Source organism: Corvus moneduloides, chromosome 3 (genome assembly GCF_009650955.1).
Source record: "Corvus moneduloides isolate bCorMon1 chromosome 3, bCorMon1.pri, whole genome shotgun sequence".
In the NCBI taxonomy this organism is placed as follows: Eukaryota; Metazoa; Chordata; class Aves; order Passeriformes; family Corvidae; genus Corvus; species Corvus moneduloides.
The window spans coordinates 61264654-61285651 of record NC_045478.1 but is presented as its reverse complement, the minus strand read 5'-3'; the positions used below and the strand labels follow the sequence as shown (position 1 = coordinate 61285651).

Genomic DNA, 20998 nt, shown 5'->3' with positions numbered 1-20998 from the left:
GCGAGGGGCGATTTCCAGCCCTGTGCCTCCCCCACCCCAGGTTGCCCCGCCGGCGGCCGGAGCGCGGCGGCTGCCGGGCGGTCCCCCCGCCGTCCCCCCGCGTTCAGGTGTCGCTGCGCGGGGGTGACGCAGCAGCGGCGGAGGCCGCGGGCCGGGGGTGGGGGGGGGCCCTGCCCCCCGCGCTCTGGCGGCGCTGCCCTCCGCGCCCGCCGGGGGCGCCCGTGAGTCGGGCGGGGCGGGGGCGGTGCTGGCGGGGGCGCTGTGCCCGCGCGGGCGGGGCAGCCTCGCCTTCCGATTGGTTGCCTGGCGGCGCGCTGTGCCCGCCCCCGCGGCTCGCAGCCAATAGGAGCGGAGCCCTCGATCTCCGGCGGCCTTCCCCCCGCTTGCCGCAGGGGCGCTCCTGGGGGCGGCGCGGCCGCTGTTTACCTTGGAGATAAGGGCGGCAATGCGGAGGCAAGGAAGGGGTGGAGTGTCCCGGCACCCGCTGCTGGCGGGCTTTGGGAGCAGTCTGGAGGCATCCGGACTGCGTGGGCGGGGCAGAGCCGGCGGGCCGGTCTGTGCCGGTCCGGTCCGCCCGCCAGCGGAGCGGGCCCGCCCTGTCCGTAAACGTCGGTGGCTGTGCCGCAGCAAGCCAGGCCTCCCGGCCGGGGAGACAACGGGCGTGGCTAAAGCGTGCCGTATGCTGAAGAGACGTTGGAAAATAAATCCTGGTTCCGTGGCTGCTGCTCGGAGGTGGCGCCTCCTGCCCTGTTGTGGTCGCCCTTCGTCCCGCTTTCTTCTCCGATTGCTGTTCCGCTCCTCCTGGCTAGATGCCTCTGGTGCCACGGGTCTGACGCTTAGGCCCCTCGATGGAATTCAGTCTATATGATCTCTCTTTCCTTGTAACTTACTGTAAGCCTGTACAGTTGAAAAATCATTCCTGGCATTACTGATTCGGGGTGAGGTTTTGTTGGCTAGGGAAGCCAACAAAACCATTTTGAGTCTCATTCTGCCACTTATCACACACTGTTGGAGACTTCTCCCCTTGCTCTAGCTCTCCACCACCTGGACTGAAGTTGCTGAGTTTCTGTCAGCTCTTTTTTTATCCAGAGGTAACAGGCCTTTGATAAGGTAAATATGCCTGATCCTGGACAGGGTCACTTTTTAAATACAGAACAAGTTTAAAACGAAATAGTTGTTTATCCCAGTAAGTATGCCAATAACAGGCTTCTAAATTAGGCAAAAATGTACGAGTGAAGGCCACATAAAGATACAAAGTCATGCCCTATATCAGTTCAACTAGGTATCCTTTTCAGGATGGAGGGCTTGTTCCACAGCACATACCGTGATTTGCTCTCTAAAGAAAATGTTTATTTCGACTGTTACATTAAAAAGTATTTGTAGTATTGAAGATCCTTCTTCGGTTTTTGAAAAATATTCTGAAATAGGCAGATTTATGAACTAGTCAGCTTAATGACTTTTTGTTAATAACTTGCTGAGGAATGCATTTTGTGTCATAAGGGAAATGTTCTTGATTAAGAAAACCAGGTGAGGACTGTCACTGGGTTTTTTCAGCAAATGAAACACATCCACTGAGGTATTGCGTCTACTGTCTGAATATTTTATTTGATTACCTCACACAACATAGTGTGAAAACAGTAGGTTTGCTCTTAGTCTGAACGACCAGAATAAGGACACTGTTGTGTTTCTGGCTGCACGGATCAGTCTGCAGGCAGGCCTGGTGGTCCCTGTTGCACCAGGATGTACTGGCAGGAGCAAGGCTGTAACTCAGCTTTATTCTCTGTAGTCAGGACAGATGGCTGGGGCTGGATCTGTGCTCGGCTGTACGTGGCACAGCAGCTGGAGCTGATGCTGAGCAGTGTGCGTGTTCTGTAGGTGACATTCCCATACAACCATGTAGTAATCTAATTGTTGTTTTTATTTTATATCACAGTGATTCACAGTGTCTGATGTCCTCTTTAAGGCACTGCTCACAAGCAGTGGGGTTACTGAAAGTGCAGGCTGCTGCACAGAATGAGCAGCAGAAGGAAAAGATGCCTGCTTGTACATTGACACAGCATCCAGTTCTATTTTTTCACCACTTGTTGTAAGCACACAGATGTGTTTTGATCTTAGAGTGTTTCCATAGGATCAAAAAAATCTTATTCCCACCAATGTCATGTGCTTAGGAGTAGTCACACATGCAAGAGTAGTATGGACAACCTTTTAGATAAGAGAGGAAATAATATTATTTCTTTCCAAAATGTTGATCGATGATTTTGTTTGTTTTAAGTACAGTTCAGAGGGAAGAAATGAGACTGAAACTTCTGCATCTTCAGATGAGATCTTTCCACACTTTAACAATATGCCAGTGCCAAAGCTTTAGCAAAACTGGATGTCTACAATTAAAGCTGGATAATGGCGTTGAAAGAACAGCTCACAGAACAGCAAAGTCTTGGAATTTGTATGCTCTGAAAACTGCGTTCCCTTGGTTGACAAGTCAACATGTGCAAGTCAAGAATTGCCAGTTCCTCCGAGGATTTGTATCCACTTTGGGAAGAAATGTTCATTATCAGAGTGGGGAGGGCTTTTTCTCATCCTGGAGACATTTGGGTGCGACAGTGATGGAAAACTACAGGCTCAATACAGAGTGGATCAAAAAGCTTAGGAACACATCGTCAAGATTTTATGCAGTTGTATCAGCTGGTAAAATTGTCCCCAAACCCAGTAACCAGCCAGTTAAGAGGCCACCAAAGGCACCGAGGACCAAGCAGCCATCCAGAACAAACCTGCCACTCTCAGACATGGAGGTAAAGGATGACATTTACAGTCTGTGTGACATTAAGGGAGTGCATCACTTTAATTTACATTCAGATTTGGGTTTAGATTAACATTTTAATGAAATTAACATACTTCATTATTTACACTAGTGTGGGACCTTTGCAAATAGAAGCAAGCTTGATAGAAATTGGCATGTCTGGTATTTTGAAGGTAAAATGGAAGTTTACTTGCAATGTGTTAACAAAACTGGAGGGAAGATGAGTGGTTATTATAAAGTGGAAAGGTGAAGTGCATTAAAAATAGTTTTGACCAGTGCTTTCAAATCACATTTACTATTGAGAAACAAAGTCTAGCTTTCAGAATAATTGAACTTTCCCTACATTTCCTTGCTTATCCAGATCTACCCAGTTTTAAGGCTTCACTCAAACAGAAATAAAAATGAAAGTAAATAGTATAAAGTTTATATTCAGATTAAGTTTCATATGGGAAATGAACGTGCAAGTGTAGCCTGTGTTACCTGAGAAAGATCATTCTTTGTGTAGAAATAGCACCTTGATTATCAGACTCCTAGGGCTATAGAGGAAATGCAGCAACACACTGTTTTAGATACCCTGAGATATGACGAGGAAGAACAGTGCATATTTGTAGCCATATCTCCTTAAGATAGCTCTTAGCCAAGCCAGGCCTTAAGTATACTTGAGTATAGGATTTCCATGGTGAATCCTGGTGTCAGATGTGTACTGTTCTCAGGCTAAAACAACTGAGTTCCAGGGTGTTGTTAGTTAAATAGTATGATAGGGGGGACTAAAACAAGCCTTGTCCCTTCAGAAATAGCTTCCACGTTGCAAAATATATCTGTTACATAATCTACTGAATGTGAGCAGAGAAAAGTTTTAGTGCTTGCCTTCTCATATCTAAGCTTCTGGTTAATATTCTGTGTGATGACTATGCCTTAGTGTAACATAAAGAGGTAGTTACAGACAATTTAGTTCCCACTCCTATTTTCATACTGCTTCGCAAGAGGAAACTGAGAAATATTAGTCCTGAAACATCATGTAATGTTTCCAGCTTTTTAGTCATGCTATGACATTACATTCAGAGTTTGATTCTTTTTGGTTTTGGGTGAAGCAGCAGCATTCTTGAGGCTTTTAAATGACAGCATAGAATGCAAACAGTTTCTTTGTTTGACATTTTCATATATATGTGCAAGTAACATGCAGTGCTATTTTTACTTTTTTCCATTGTGAAGAAATGGAGAAAATACTGCCTGATACACTGAAATAATAATATACTTCCTGAGGAAGCTTTTGCATGGCAAAATGCTGGGCCAGAAATTATGTAAACTCAGACCTAACAGAAACAGAAACATTTGCTATTTTTTAATAAATCCAGTGTGGTTTTGTCAGATATTTATTCCAATCTGCAGGGGTGCAGATAAGCTGTCACCATGACTGCAGGCTGACAGTAGTGGAGTCAGCATTTTTTTACCTGTCCTTATAGCTATGTAGTATAGAGAAGTAACTTCTGGAGGTAGCTGATTTCTGGAAGATTAATAGAAGTAGCACAAATGGAGAATCTTTGAAGGGTTTTTTTTGCAGCATGCCATCAGTTTTTTCTAAATCCTGGTGTCACAAAAAAAGCTGATCTTGCCTTCTGTGCATGTTTGAAGGCAACCAGGTGCCCCCTAGTATTGCAGGCCATAATGCCAAGGCCATTGCCTTGGGGACATCTCCTTCCCAGCTTCTCCTGCCTCTGGAGGAGCTGCAGGCCCACTCCTGAGGTTCTTGGTTAGAGAACCCTGAGGATCTGTGGTGGTTTCTGTCTGGGAGAGCCTGACAGCTGACACCTTTCTTTTGCAGAGCACTTGGTGAATGAGATCCTTCCCATCCTCCCCAACACTGGTCTTCATGTGTTTTTACAGGCAGAGTGCTGAGCACCAGCAGTGATAAATCGTTGTACAACCAGTTTTTCAGGATAGATGGAGGAGTTACTTGAAAGCAGTTGGGTGGTTTAGTCGGTCCATCAGTGAGTGGTACCACTACTTGGTTAATCTTGTACGTACGGTCTGATGGCAGGAAAAGCCTCTGAGCTAATTCTTAGTGCTATAGTCATCTAGCATAGAAATAGCTTGAAATTCAGGCAAAGACGTAGTATTTACTACACTTTTAGGTGAAGACTGATTCCCCTTCTGGTGATACAAGGACTAAAGCTCATCATGCAGATTTTCTTGCTTAAAAATTTTAGTATGCTTTAAGTGGAAGAGATGGACTACAGAGACTTATGATTCCATGAGCTTGTACAGTCGTTGGGGGCATGATGATACAGAAAATCAGTTGTCAGTGTACTTAGCTGTCCTTAGGAGCAGCCATCCTGTGTGCTGCTCTGAATGGAATCTCAATAACAGTGTAGGCAGAAAGGAGGAGGGTGGTGAGTAGCTCAAGTTCCATTCTAGCACCAGTACAGGTGCTGTATTCTGGGGTTTTTGAAGTTTGCAGGTGAAAGCGATGTAGCAGAAAACATGACATTAAGGTTGATAAGCCATTTAACACATCGATTTTAGGATTAGCTGATTCACTGATTAGAGTAGATTTTTTGGCTGTATCTCCACCAACAGTCATGGGAATTTAGATATTCAGAGCACCCGTGGACATGTATTTTAGGTGTCTTAATCTCAAATTATATCCAAGGCAAATGTTCTCTATCAAACAAGAATTTTGTAAATACTTAAGTGAAACAGTACATTGTAACAAAAAAACCCAAAACCTGAAAGTAGTTCATGTTCAAAATGCTATTTCAGGCATGTAGCTTAGCAGAAAAACTTCTGGTTGTAACTAAATGAGAAATGTAGCCATTCAAACTAAAATTGCAGCTGTAGGACAGAAAGTTGAAATGAAGAGTAGCCCAAGTAATAAACTGTGTGTGGGAAGCACAGAGCAGGATAAAGATTTTCAATTGTATACTAACTAGAAGATGAAGAGTTTGCTCCCTTAACTCTTGACAGAAGAATTTCATGGCAGAGTATGTGTACTTACAATAAGAGGTTTTTGGAATAATCTTCAGATTCAGATGCATAATTGGCACTGGCGATTTAGAGATTGAGAACGGATTTATACAGTTGAAATTGTGATAATGAAACTTGCTACTTCAAGGGAACTGAAAACACAGTTCTGTTCCACTGTTAATTCAGCCTTCTAGCACAGTTGTCGAAATATGCCTACAGAGTTGCTCTTTGAATATTAGAATTACTTTGAAAGCTTATTTTCTGCGAGTGGTTGCAGAATTAAGCTGATGGGTAAGGAAAGCTTTGGATGTGATAACAGAATGTGAACATTTAAAAAGAAAAGTTCAAATGTGAGGTGGTGATTCTGATGATTAGTGGTGACAGGCCCCCTGCAGGGAGCAGAACACCTCTTTAAGCCTTGCTGTTTGACAGTATGAGTGCTGCAAGAATGTAACTTGGATTTTAGGTTGAAGTGTATTGTGGGTCTAAATCCCTCCAGATGAGTACAGTTCCTTTGTTCATTTGTGGTTAGTTACATCTCCATTTGTATTAGTTACAAAAAACTGGGAAGTGACTGATCCACAGTGAGACATTGCTTTCTGGATATTTTCCACTACATTGTACGGAAAAACATTATTGTAGGTCATACATGGTGTCAGAACAAAGAAATATACTTCAAATGAGTACTACAATTTTCAAATCAGTTTATTGTGACTTGATTAATCAAGAAAATCTCAAATCTCCTTGCAAGTCAACATAATTTTTTCCAGTTGAATAAGGCATTTTAGTTATTTAGGATTGTGGGATATTGGGACAAACTGGCCATTGTGTACTGTTCAGCCGTGGTGGTGGTGGAGACTACGCTGTTAGTGCAGGATGCAGCTCAGGGTGGGGAAGGGATGCTGTAGATGTGCAGCACTGCAAGTGGCCCAGAAGGTCAGTGACTTCCTGTGCTGCAGTGGCTCAGCCTGGGCAGTAGCTTGGTGCATGGCAGAACATGATGTTTGTGATTGGAGGTTCTGCTTGATAAACAGTCTGGGGTAGTCAGACTTGGTTTATCTTTAAAACACGGATGTTAAAACTGCTATCAGGGATATCTTGCCTCTGGTTTCAGTGGTCAGCCAAGCATGTCATAAGCTGTGTGATGGGAGAGCAGCAGCAAGTGTGGCTCTGCTGTTCAAGTATTTGATTGGCATTCAGGGAAGAAGGGTTTTCACTGTGGCTCTACCACAGAGTTTTTTGGTGCAACTAAACTCCTGTCTCCTGGTTTGTTCTCAGTGTGTGATTTGCTTTCCTACTTAACAAGGAGCAAGTAATCTCATTAGTATATGTACAGCAGGTGGGCAGCACGGCAATGATACCACAGAACAGTGCATAAATGAAAACTGTCACTCTTAATAAATTTGAAGCAAATAGTTGTCTTATTAACATTTTGCTTCAGCCTTGCCCTAACTCAAATCTTTATTCCTTTGGCACAGAATCTGATGCAGTGCACAGCCTTTGCAACAGCAGATGAGTATCATCTTGGTAATCTGTGTCATGACCTGACTTCACATGGATATGTTGAAATAACAAGTTTGCCTAGAGGTAGATTTTTGAAACATTAAATGCAATGTTATACCTTGGGAAATAAAATACGGGTGAGGGACATAATTTTTATAACTTTATGTATTCTTATTCTGATAATATCCTGGAATATATCATACTTCCTGTAAAATTATTGCTTTGCTTAAAGATTCTATTTGCTTAAAAATTCCCACAACAAAACCTTTCAGAATAGCAATATGGGCAGCTCTTGCTCTTACCCTGTGATAATTTTTCCCAACATTACAATTACACTAGAAGTATAGAAAAATTACGTGCATGCATGAGAAATAGCTTTGGAAATTGACTGATAGAGAGAATTTCTATAGACATCACTAACTGAGAAAATTCTGAATGTTTTATTTTAATTAATCTTTCAGTAGTGAGGTAGTGCACTACTTCAGCTGTCAAAACAATTTTGTAATTTGAAGTGTTGCATCTTCTTTCTGTATCCACATTTCTATTAATGTAAATTACAGAGCTGGAGAGGAAGGCATGCAAGAGAGAATCTTACTGACTAAGTGAAATTAAAATGATACACACATAAATGCTTAGTTCTAGTAAAGAGAATGCTGTTGATACTTCTTCTCTATTGGGCCAAGTATATTCTAGCAATTGTGGAATGCTTCACTTAGCTAGGCTTTAGCAAAATAATTGGTTCTGGTTTCCATGTAGAGTATCTCGGAAGACTTGGGAAAGTATGGCTTGGAAATAGCTGCAGTATACTACAAAAGAAAAACAAATGGATCTTATTATAGCTTAAGGAGCCTTATGCCCTGGAACAGCTGTGATTTTCATATGTGAGTAGTAGAATGCCTTTCTTCTTCCTTTTGGAAGAACAAATTATATGAAGCTAGGAGAAGGAGAGGCAGTTCATGGGCATTTTAGTAGGGCTTATCAAAAACCTGTCTGCCTCTCAAATAATAATCTAAGTGCAATAATACTCCAGTAGGTCTCTTGCAAGGACAAGATTTACTAATGATTGTCTTGTTCAGAAAGCTGAATATGAAAGACAATACCCACTAGAATATAGGCTTCCTGTTCCTCTGTCGTTTCTTTGTATTAAAACTAACCCTGGTTTCACAGCTTTGGGATAGAAACTTTGTACAACCCCAGCATGACCGTGAATTAAATGTTACTGTTGATGGTATTTTACCCTGGCAGTGTCGTTTTTGCCAGTTCCTTTTATTTCTTCATGGTGTTTTTGACTCATAATGAGTACTGTTTATCAAAGGTTTGGAGGAAGTAATGATGAAAGGATATTGGATTGTGCCAGCAAATCTGAAGTGTTGTGATGGTTAGCATATGCATGTAGCAGTGGTTGGTTACCAAGCCAAACACTGAATCTTGGAAAATAATTTTTAAAAATATTACCACATAGAAATCTAAATCAGCAGTTATTGTGTGGATTTGTTACTTTGTAGTGTTTTTCCACAGCATTATTCTTGGTTTTGACCTCTTTAAAAACATTTTAGAGGCAGATCCTGCACCTCCACTTAAAGTAGACCAAATTCTCTTCAATTGTATATGTTTTGGCTGGAGTGGATAAATAAAGATATGGCCAGTATTTGAAAAGGCAAATGAGAAAATATAGACAAATGTTACTTCCATGATGAACTCAAACTTCACACCTAAAACTTGCTCTAGTTGTTCATCCAATGATGCGTTTCTGAACTGAAATAGCAAGTGGAAGAAAAGTCTTTAAGGGCTCATTCAGACCAACCATGTGGTCCCAATTCAGATATTAGCAAAAGTGTATTTTACACTTGGTCATCTCTGTCTGCTGCCTCAGTCTACCTGGCCTCTATGGCTTGAGCAGTAAAGCACAAGGTAGAATTTGTACACAAGCAGAATTGTCACTTGACTTGTGATTTTCCTGCAAAGACATTTAAATTTTTAAGGCTTAGCTGTTAGGCCCTGCAAAATCTTTGTGAAGTCTCACTTTATAATAGTGGGCTTTACTGGTTTCACTTTATATAGGGGGCTTTACTGGTCTAGCTTCCACTAGTGCTGCAACAAAATGAGTCATGCTGGTTTGAAACAGCATCAGGACTTCTAAAACTTTATCTGTATTAGTGAGTGGCACAGTGGAGAAGATTTGTAGAAGAAAGTTCAAACCCCTGTTTTGAGAACCCAGCAACCACATTTTGTAAGTTTGGGGGAATTCTACTTGGACTAGCTCTAGTCTAATCCTTTGTAACAAATGCCCCATGAGTGGTTGGAGTACCACAGGTGCATTTTTTGGAGCTTCTCTTTCAGTTTAATTTAATGCAAAAACCCTCACATTTTTTGTATTGTTGTGCAGTGCACATGAGAAGTGTGGTAAAGGAGGGTGGGTGGAAGATTTGTTTCAAAAGCACACTTCTGATGTGCAGGGAAATGCAGGTGTAGGCTCCCCCATCCAGGGGGTATGCTCTTTCAAGTTTCTGACTGGCAAAGCAAAGTCAGCACAATTTGAGTGCAGATTAGTCCCTTAGTGTATAGAAAAGAGAAAGATCTTCCAGGCAAACAGATTTGAACAGTAATTTCTCTGCAACTGCAGCCAACTTCCATAATTCTCTCACACTGCATGTCCACTTCTGTGTTCTGTTCCTGGTTATTTACTATGTCTGCATCAGTTTTCTCTTAAGTATTTTGTTCTTCAAGGCTGCTACATTTCGTTAACTGAAGATTCTGGTGAAGTTCCCAGTAGAGGCTCAGTCGGCCTAGAGTGTGGCAGTTCTGAGAAGCAGTATAGTTTCATATTGTAGTTGTTTCCTGGCAAGCATTTCTATCAGAAAAATACAATGTGGGACTGGCAGATGTGTTACTGTGCAACTGTTGAATTATATGCTTACAGCTATCAGCTGTCATGTTCAGAAGTTTAACTAATTATTCAATTTTTTCATTTATTTCAAACAAGATGCTGCAAATGTTTTGGTGGTCAGTACTGAGAAATCTGCAAAAGAAGATGATCCTGGCATGATCTTTTTCTTCAGGTAAGCTATAAATCGTGCTCAAAACATTATGGGATTAGTAGTAATGGTGTGAAGGAAGTAGTGCAGCTTGCTAAATCATTGTATCATGTTACCTTATGAAACTCAAGGAATAACTGTCCAGCCAGAATGACTAAAAAAAAATCAGAATTATTTAAATGGCTAAAAAACACCTTCTCATGGTTTTTCATTAAAGTATGGTTAAAAAGCAACTGGTATGTAATTTCTGTGAAGATAGTTTTAAGTTTCTTGATTCACAATGACAAAAATTGCCACTGTACAATTAGACTATTCCATTAAAATACATTTAAAACAGTATGATTACACTCAGTTTTTCCTTGAATTCGCAGGGAAGGGGCTGTTGTATTTTGGAATGTTGAAGAGAAAAGTGTAAGTAAAGTGAAACTGTTGGTTAAAACTGCATAAGCAGGTGTTTTGTCAGTCTCACAAAACTCAGTGTGTTAGGGGTTTGTTTGGAAGATTGATCTTTCCATGAAGGAAAATTCTTCTCCTAATGAGTGCAGGTTCTTACCTGCTGCTGCCCTCAAGTGTGTGGGCTGCTGATACATCACCTTTGCAACTCATACTTAAGACAAAAATATGACACCTTAATCTAGTGAGACTGACAAAAAGAAAATTTTTGCAGCTCTACATCCTGAAAAAGTAGATCAGAAAAATCAACCTGTGAATGATTGTTTGAAAGGCATTAATATAACAGAAAATATGTTAGAAGAAAAGGATCATTCCACTCTATTCCATTTTATGTCAAAACGATTAGACACTTGTATTTGTATAACTTTGAAAGAGAAAAAAATCTATAAGCAACTCTTTAATACTGTTCTGTGTTTTTACCAGCTAGCAATTTTCCTGAAGGAAGTTTTTTATTGGTTGGTATAATTATTAAATATGTTGCTGACATATAATATTTTGGTGATCTTTGCTGACCAAGAAGGGTATGCCAGAGGCATATCTATTTTGATGAATATATTTAAAGTTATTTAATGTTTTAAATGTATTTTTATAACTGGTTAAACTGGGATCTAGATACAAAAAGTATTGACCTTATCTGTAGGCAGAGTATGTGAAATTAAATGGTGTAATTAATAGATCATACTGAGATGCATAGAAGTTCACAGGAGGATTTTCATTGGGGTAAATGAAAACAGAGAGCACTTGTTTCCAGACATGAACAATTTCTGGATCCAAGTTCATTTTTTCTGTTTCAGAACTGAAATGTTCCTGATTTCCTGTCTGTTCTGGGAGGTGTCAGTATATCAGGTGTCCGTACAAAAAAAGATACTAGTTCTCCCTTCAAACCTTGCCTCTAGCACACTTAGGATGCTATGGATGTATCTACGCTACTGATTCATAAGTATTACTGAAGACCAGCTGACTTAACTCCTGATGATCTTTGAGTTGGACACCTCAGCCCCTGGAGTACTCTGAAAATTCTCCTTTTCTTGTACATGCTTTGTACCTTTGAAAATTTCGTACCTTGTTTTCCTGGTCAATACTAGTAACAGTAGTTGGTCCCTTGCTAGCTTTATTTATAAAAGAGGAGGAAAAATGCCTCTTTCTGCTTATCGAAATCATAGTCAAAGTTTTAACTGCCAAACAACTTGCTCAAACAGAAGAAGTATTTTTGTGGACATGCTTTAATGAACTGAAACAAAAGGAGAAAAACCCCGAACTGGGCTGTAGAACAGAAACTGAAAGTAATTCAGTAAAACAGAGAATGTAGAGTATCACTGCAAATGGACAAAAGTGCTCCAGATTGACTAGTAGGAGAAAAAAAACTTATTTTACATTAAGAGACGCTTAACAGGAGAAGTAACAAATACAGACTGATCACAAAAAAAAATTTAGAATACGAAATACCAGTTTCAAATACCTGAATAGGAAGGTTGTAGAGCAGCTTCCCTACGAAAATAGCTAGGACAAAAAGAAAAACCAGCTTTGAGGTTTTTTTAAAAGGAAATTGTGTGACGTAAGTGCCCATAATAGCAAGAGTTTGCAGCTAGTGACTCCAGAACATCTTTTCTAATTAGTTTTACTGTGTCACAACTAGTCCCTTCTATAAAATTAGGCTGGGCCTAGAAGCAAGCAGGGTTTGCATTGCTGAACTGTCCCTGGACACCACTGGTTGGCTGAGGTGACTGGCCTCAGAACAGACGCTTCCTATGTTTTCATACCCTTTTTTTTCCAAAGACGTGAATTATATGGCAAATCTTAGTCATGCTAATACTGAATTCAGGATTACAAAGGGAGCAGTTGCAGCTGTAGGGTTGAGGGGGTTTTTTTCAGTGAAAAATGTTACTGTGTTACATAGATAGTATCAGCAAAACTCTTGAAAGCAATGAAGAAAGCTAGCAATGCAAAGGAAATCCCTCTTGCAGGTGATCCAGCGGATTTTTTAGAGTACTTAACCTGGAGAATATGCTTTATGAAAAAGTTACAGTATACAGTTTTGTACTAAAATATTAACTATGATCTTTTATTTTAAAAAGAGAGTGCTTTTTAAGTATGCCTTAGTAGAAGATTGACCTCTTTAAAGAATTTAGGCATCAAAAGTGTATTGTGGTTTTGTGGTTTGGTTTTTTACTGGCTGTTGTGTAGCTAAATGCCTTTTAAAAACTTGTAGGTGAGTGCTTTTTTTAGTTCAGAACTTGTTCTAATTGCAGATGAGGGGAGCCTTGTAGCATATAAAAAGGAACAAGGATGAGAGAGCCTAAATCAGGTGTCAGAGGACAAAGTTTTGTGAGAGAAAAAGGCTCTTTCTTCCTGCATCAGATTTTAATGTGCTGGAGAATAAAAGAGCAAAGAGATTACTTCTGCAAGTAAAATTGCACATTTAACTATTTACAGGGATGAATGTGGCAGCTGTAACAATTTTTCCAGATTTTTGTAGTGGTAAAGGATTTCTCTAATATAACTGACCTCTGGCAGCTGAAACAAGACTACTGATTTCAGCAGCAATCAGAAACAAAACTACTGATTTAGCAGCAAACTAGTAATTTTATCAGAAACAACCACCTGATGTACTTATCCTAAAGATTCATTCCCACATTGAGACATCTGCCAAAATCTTGTACAGCTCATTGTTATACTGAATACATCCATGTTGTCCTCAATGCTATTGTGGTTAATCCTTACTGTGTTCCATGTGTGCAGATATTAAATGACATTTCAGTTTTCCCAGATTACTTGCAGTTGTTAATAGCCACAAATTCTTCTGAAGCAGTTTCAGAAGTAAACTATGTTAATAATAACTTCATTATTTAGCACACCTCTTCATTGTTATGTAAATAACTTCAGCATAAAGGTTGCATTCATCAGCCTGCTCTATGCAAGTTCTTTGCAGAGCGATAATTTACTGCATGGTAACTGTTGCTGCAATTGTCTTCTTAGATGAAGAATATCATGAGAGTGCTAGAGCAGCATGAAATTCAGCCATATGAAGTTGCACTAGTCCATTGGGAGAATGAAGAGCTGAACTATAGAATAGGAGAGTAAGTATCTTCAGGCATTCTGTATATAAAAGCTAATAGACACCTAAAGCTAATTCAAGCAAAAGCAGCTAGTAAAAATATACTTGTCCTTGCTTTTTTCCCAAATGAGTAAAATAAATAAAGAAAACAGTAAATCTAAGTTGACAAGTGTTGCTGTCTTGGTAAACTTGCAGGTAGTGGCTTTTGCTATTTGCTTATACAATATATCTTGTAAATAAGAAGCTCCCTGCCCACACAACTCTCTGTGTTCTTCAGCAATCCCAAACAGAAACTATGTACCTCACAGCAAAGAAACTTATGAGCATTATTGAAACAAGTCCGATTTTAAAGAAGATGCTCTCTATAAGCTTTCTCTTTGTCCCTGAGGTTCATATACAAAGACGTAATTTCAGCATATACTTCATTTCCTAGGAAAGTTACAACTTGATTATTGGGTAATGATAAACCTGGCAAGTTGTCTTTCCATGTTAAATAATGTTTTTTCATCATGGAAGGAAAATTATCTCTACAGAAATATTTCACAATGAAAATGATTATATAAATTACCTGTAATTTTCCAACAGCACCTAAAAGCAACCCCTAGACAGGACACTGTTAATACTAGGAACTGAACTAATGAGGTTGAGCTTATTTAAGGTAATCTGGTAAGGAGACAGGTGTTTGATTTTTCCTGACCATTTGAAAACTGCATGTACTATTCAGTTGTGTAATTTGTGATTCCTGACATGCTCCATTGTGCTTATGCATGTTTCATAGAGATTCATATGAAAAGTTAAACGAGTCTTTTGTCCTCTTTTCTTTGCTCCTTGCCCCCTATGCAGTAGAGGTTTTAGGGAAAGTAACATTATAGTGGGCAGGTAGTAAGGTTGGTAAGAGTGACAGTGGAAAATGAAAACAGAAAGATAACAGAAGAGCTAAAGAGCAGGAGAGAGGCCAGCATCCTGCTCTGAATTATCTGTGTGTATGCAGTAATGCTGTAGTTACCATCACAGCTTGCGGCACTTGCATTTACACCTAGAAAATTTGGTCATAATATTAGTCTTAAATTGAGGAACTAATTTTCAGTGATTGTTGTGATTGTTGTCAGGTTGAACATGAGTAAAATGGAAGGATGAGTATGACACCCATACAGATATGGCATGCCTTATCTAAATAAATAACCAGCCCTTCTTGCATTGTCAATTATTCTTTAAATGTTCTTAAGCTTGTGGCTCCGTCAGTGAAGATGCTTCAATCTTGTCTTAACAGAGGTCAGTCAAAGCTCCATAAAGGACAAATCTTGTTAAATTCTGAGCTGGATAGTGATGAAGTTGTTCTGCAGAAATTTGCCTTTTCAAATGCTCTTTGTCTTTCTGGTAAGTTAATATTGTTCCTACTATGTAGTCTGTGCTACAGATTTTGTGAAATGTCATTATAAGTGGGACTTGTACAGTCACAGGCTGGAAAAGACTTGGTATCTGGTTAGACAAACTGTGTAAGGAGTGTGCTTCAGTGAGAGGATTTGTTTTCAATGCTTTTACTGTGTTTTTTGTAAATTGGAATTGCCTTATTCAATGTAAATTGTTCTAAAGCTGAACAAAGCACATTAACAAGCATGCTTTGCAAAAGATACACGTTCTACTGAGCATCCTGTTCCCCACCCTTGAGAACTATCCTACGATAACAATGAGTGTAGAGTTCAGTATTAGAAACTTCTCAGTAATCTTGGGTAATTCATACTGACGACATTTCCTCTGACAGAAGAAGCTAGATGCCAGCTAAAGTGATACAGAGCACCTATTCCCAGCTGGGGAGGTGTATCAGTATACACATATCTGGACCAGAGTCAAAATAAAGTTTTCCAGGCTTATTAGCCATGGTAGCAGACAGTGGGAGGCACTGGGAAGAAGTCAGGCTCACCAGTCGTGCTGCTGCTTCAGGAAATAACACCTGTCTGCTGCTTCAGACATTGAATGATGTAGGAAGTGGGAGTTAGGAACTAGCAGCAGTAAGGCTGTCCTCAGAAAGGCCTTTAAGGGAAGTCTGTCTGGTCTGCCTACCACTACTGTCTTTAGGGTAAATTCCAGGATTCCAGTAGTATTTTGGGGGAAGTGCACCTTTATGCAGGAGAGAAACAGAATGCACATTTTTGAAGTGCTACACCATTTGATCAAGGAGTACAGTGTAACTAAATGGTTCCTGAAGGAAGAGGAAGGAAGAGCTGTTGAGAAAAAAGCATATTGTTTTCTATAGTTTTCCTATACATAAAGTCACTGTATGGAAGAATAGTGCCACCTAAAAGGGAGCAAGGGATTTTTTCTCAGGAGATTATGTTCAGTAAAAATAAAGGATGCAAGTATAGTCCCTCGTCAAATTTATGACACAGCAGAGACCAACCTCTGTCAAGTAACAGGTGACAGATTAAACGCTTACTGGCTTTTTTTTTTCAGGGGCTAAATTTAAAGTCATTTAAGTCAGTGGCTTGGATTAGGCCTCTGTATTCAAAAGATGAGTGTGCAAAATGCTCAGCACTGGGTTTACTGTCAGTGTCCTAACCAGATGATACTATTGATTACTCCCACAAGAGTTCATTTTGACAATTAAATCTTACCCGATTATTTTTTCTGTTTGAATGGGGTTAATTTTTGATCTGTTGCAACTTCATTCTTGTCTGGGAATCTGGACTAAAGAACAAGGCCCAAGTTTTATCATCTTGTAGAAACAGCTTTCCAGGTTCAAGCTGAGGCATGGTAGAATTTGTGTTGCCAATGCCAGTGCTGAACTCAAGCTTCCAGAGAACAGAAGTTAGTATCTTCAGTAACAGTACACTCACCTAAAAACAAAACGGGAGATTGCTCAAGTTTGACTTGAGCTTCAACAGGAACTGGTGGTGTGTCTATGCCAGCTAATTCTGTGGTTGGAGAGCACTGTGCATCCATGTGGAGATGAGAGAATGGAGAATGAGAGTTGTGCAGGACACTAGAAATGCAGTGGAGGCTCTTGAGGTACCATATGAAGTCAGCCTGACACCAGCATAGCTCATTTTCTCCAGCCTCCTTGGAATGTAATTTGCAGAGGGCTCATACATCCAGTAGAGCACTTGGACACACAGCTTCTGAGTTGAAGCAAAAACTCTCCAGGATATAAACTAATTGCTTGGAGAAGAAAGCTGCACTCAAAGTGCAGCTGGTTCTGTGTGCAGAGCTGTGTCAGTGCCCGGCCCAGATTTGTCCACTGATACATGAATAGTGATTATATAATACAAACTGTAACTTGCTTCAAATGTCTGTAAGCATCAACATGTCCTGAAGCAGCCTGTTGGCAGATTTAAAGTTACAATTACTTGAAAGCATATGTACCTCTCACAGTCAGCTTTCTCATCTCTGTGTTGCAGTAAAGCTGGCTATTTGGGAATCGTTACTGGATAACTTTGTGGAATCTATCCAGTCAATTCCTGAGGTGAGTGAGGTCTTGTTTGTAATTCTCCCCTCCTTTTCTCCTGTGTTTTGTAAAAGACCAGTGCATATGTAGCTGTAGGGAAAAAGCAATTCAACACATTTGATGGTAAATCCATCAATGTGGAGCAGCTCAGAACACCTGCAAAGTGGTCAGACAAGAAATCATCAACCTTTAAAGGGTTGGGAGTGGGGTTCTGCATTGTCATGATGTTTCCCATGTTGTGGCACTGTCACCTGCTACTGGTGAAATGTATGTGTAACGGGACAAGCAGCATTTAAAAACCTGGCCAAACACAGTGTGTGGTAACTAGGGCTGAAAATAATGTGCCTTGACTTGAATATAATGAAGAGTTTGAGTGAATTACTTAAAAGTTTTTCATGAGACCTAATTACTGTACAAAGCCTATATGATGTTGTATATAAAAATGAGATTTGTAGGGTTCAAAAGAGAAAATGCTGGGTTTATTACTTTTATGTGAAGGAAATAAATGGTAATACATTGACTGTTGTAAGGAGAAAGTCTATTAAAAGGCTAAGTAGTGACAAGGTAAAAAGAGCACTGTCATGACTTAAAAATAGTAGGAAGGAAAAACAAATGATCTCTTGTTCAGGAAGTCATTTATAGAAAATTCCCCAGTATTTTTTGTAGATACTGATGACATACTCAGTGATTTATTGAAAAACCTGGATGAACCAGTTGCTTGGTGATACTCTTAGAAAGCTAGAGAAGCAAGGCACTAAGCAAACAAAACTAAAATGTTAATAAGTACAGTATGCATTTAGATTTTAACACACTTCAGGCTGTAAAGTTCTGGACTTCTTAATTACTAGTACATGTTTCTTGATCAAGTAGCAAAGAATTTACTTTTCAGATTCTAAAGTCTCGAAGGAAGGTAAAACTCTCTCATGCAGATGTGATGCAGAAAATTGGAGAACTCTTCGCACTAAGGTAATTTTTGGTTGCACCCAAGACATTGTATTACATGGAACTTAAAAATAATGTTGTGCATGATACAAAGAGCAGAATACACACTAAATATAGAGCAGGGTGAGACGGAGTGGAAGAATTCCTTCAGCCTTCTTTTGACTGGAGTCTGTGTGCTATTTACATTAGTCAGAGGACCCCATGGCTCACCACTCACACTGGCATTTCAACTACAGGCATTAGGCAGGCAGTGTATCATAAATGGCCAAATTCCACACCCTTTTCCCTTCCTGAGTCCAGCAACACAACACGTCTCTTAACTAGCAATTACAGCAGATACTACAGCGCGTAAAGGATACCAGGGGAAAGACAGCTAGGTAGAACTGTTAGCTACAGCCTAGAGTTGGTAAAAATCTTCTGTGAGTTCTGGTCTTCCCTTGACTTACTCAGAAACCTCTGCAAAATTACTGGATTTAACATATTTTCCTCCCTCAGGTGAAATTTGGCCATTGACAATACAGACCATTACACACTCAAAAAAAACCCCACAAAAAACCCAAAAAACCAACAACAACAAACAAACAAAAAACAGCAAAAAAACCCACCAAAATCTCCAAGGTAAAATTAAAAAAAAATTCCTATCTCAAACACTAGGACTTACATCCTTGTTTGAAGAACTGATCAGTAATCAACAATGATGTTCCAAGTATCCAAAGGTTTATGTTAGCAGTACGTTGAAGGCAGGAGATTTTAGCTTTTAGCCTTTATGATACTTAGACCATAGTCTGATTCTGAGGAGTGGGCTATGTTCACACATCCAGTCACATTTAGGAGTTCTGTATTGTTATTTTGTGTACTGCCAGCATAGTCAGGGACCTCTCTGCAGGTATCAAAAATTAAGGCAGGTGACAGGTTGAGGAGGCGGTGTTGCCATAAGGCAAAAAGTTATTTACATTCAGAACAGTTCCACAGTAGAGTATTCCCAGGAAGGTTTCAGGAGATGTGACCAATTTTAAACAATCGCTCCAAATGTATTTATACTATGAAAGGAAATTCTTTTCATATTTTATGTAGCATTACAGGAAAATTTTCTTATTTCGTTTAACTGCCATGTAAATATTTGCTCCTATATTCACCAAGATGAAGCCTGAACTACAGTAGTACCCATTCTTTTTAGACACCGTATAAATCTGAGCTCAGACCTGCTAATAACACCTGACTTCTACTGGGATAGAGAAAAACTGGAAGAGCTTTATGACAAGACTTGCCAGTTTCTCAACATTAATCGCAGAGTTAAGGTGAGTGTCATATTGTTGAGAGAATTTTTCATGCTCAGATCAGTTGTCTTTGGCTCAGCAGGGTCACAGATCGCTCTGTGAATGTGCTTTAACTGCAGAAACTGAATAAAAAATAAGATTTTCTACACTTTCCCCTTTTCCATGTGTTCTTAGCCCACTCGCACCTTTACCCAATTTAGGTTAACCTGCCTCACATGAATGAATTGCTTATCTCCTGAGCCACTAAATTAGGCTTTAAATTAGAAGAACTGAGAAGTGGAATTCACATCAGTTCTTGAAGGGTGACATAATGTTTACTGCTGGACAAGAATAAGAAGCACAAAAACTACCTCTCCTGATTGTACAGAAAGCATAAATATTTAATTTCGAGGCATTCCAGAAAGCTGCATCTTCTTTTGCTTGTGACTGTTTTCATGAGTAGGTATCCCCCAGAAGCACCTCAATACCTGTAGATGCATATCCAAATTTATATTCTTTTGGGGAACCTATTGAAATAACAGGTTCATTTATACTGAAGCTTCTGTTGCTTGTGCATGTTGCCTTACAGAATTTTCTGTTCTTATTTGCAGAGGTGTTAACCCCTTTCTAGTTCTGTGGAGTGTGTTTCCCTATTTAGTGATCTGATTCCATTTTGGGAGTCCAGATTTGTGGTGTTTGTAATTGCTTGCAGGTAATGAATGAAAAGCTCCAGCACTGCATGGAGCTGACAGACCTGATGCGAAATCACCTGAATGAAAAGCACACGCTACGCCTTGAGTGGATGATAGTAATACTCATCACCATAGAGGTTGGTGGGGCTTCTTTCCAATATTAAGAATGTAATAATAAGTGCAATTTCTATATTTCGATGATTTGGGAATTATTTTATTAATGTGATGTACATGGGGATTAGTATTTCTTTGCAATTTTCAAACTGCAGATACAGTTATTTTTCAGATTATCTGATTTATAGTGTAAGCTGGTTTAAAGATTTCTAAATAAAATAAAAATTCTTATCAATGTGTTTGCTGTTCCACAGGTTCTGTTTGAACTTGCAAGGGTAGTTTTCTGATGGCAGAACAAACTCAGGAAGAAGAAAACTGACAAAACAATAGAGAACACAAGGCTTAGAAAATTCCGATCATATGCTTCTGGAGAATCATGAAATTGTGTTTCTTGATAAATCTCTAAATCTTCTATTCAAATAAAAAAAAAATTAAAAATCAGTCTGTGAACATTATTCCCAAACATTACTGGGATGGTTAGAGAGGTCTTAACCTATGGATGAATCCCATCTGTGCTGAATGTATTTGGTGAAGGAGTCTACTGCTTTCTCCCCTAGCAGTTAAAATGATGCTGAATACTTTCCTACTTCGTGTATTTCTGATTGATGGTGTTTTCCCTCATTTTCACCAGCTCCCTCTTGGACAGCTACCACACTGTCCCAAGCTTGGAGATGGCACTACTGTTTGTTCTCCTGGCATGATTTTAATATATATTGCAGATATATTTAATGTTATGTTCCACCCC

General features: G+C 39.7%; 1 protein-coding gene across 1 annotated transcript; it reads left to right on the top strand.

Annotated features, from left to right (window-relative positions):
• The first annotated feature begins 350 nt into the window (after nucleotides 1-350).
• On the top strand, nucleotides 351-20694 carry RMND1 (required for meiotic nuclear division 1 homolog). The gene is given in 13 exon segments (XM_032101856.1): nucleotides 351-807; nucleotides 809-891; nucleotides 2278-2789; nucleotides 7240-7348; nucleotides 10248-10323; nucleotides 10671-10710; nucleotides 13729-13829; nucleotides 15078-15184; nucleotides 17203-17267; nucleotides 18139-18215; nucleotides 19369-19489; nucleotides 20160-20276; nucleotides 20508-20694. Coding segments are annotated over 13 exon segments (1803 nt in total). The 5' UTR covers nucleotides 351-445; the 3' UTR covers nucleotides 20541-20694.
• The last annotated feature ends 304 nt before the right edge of the window (nucleotides 20695-20998 follow it).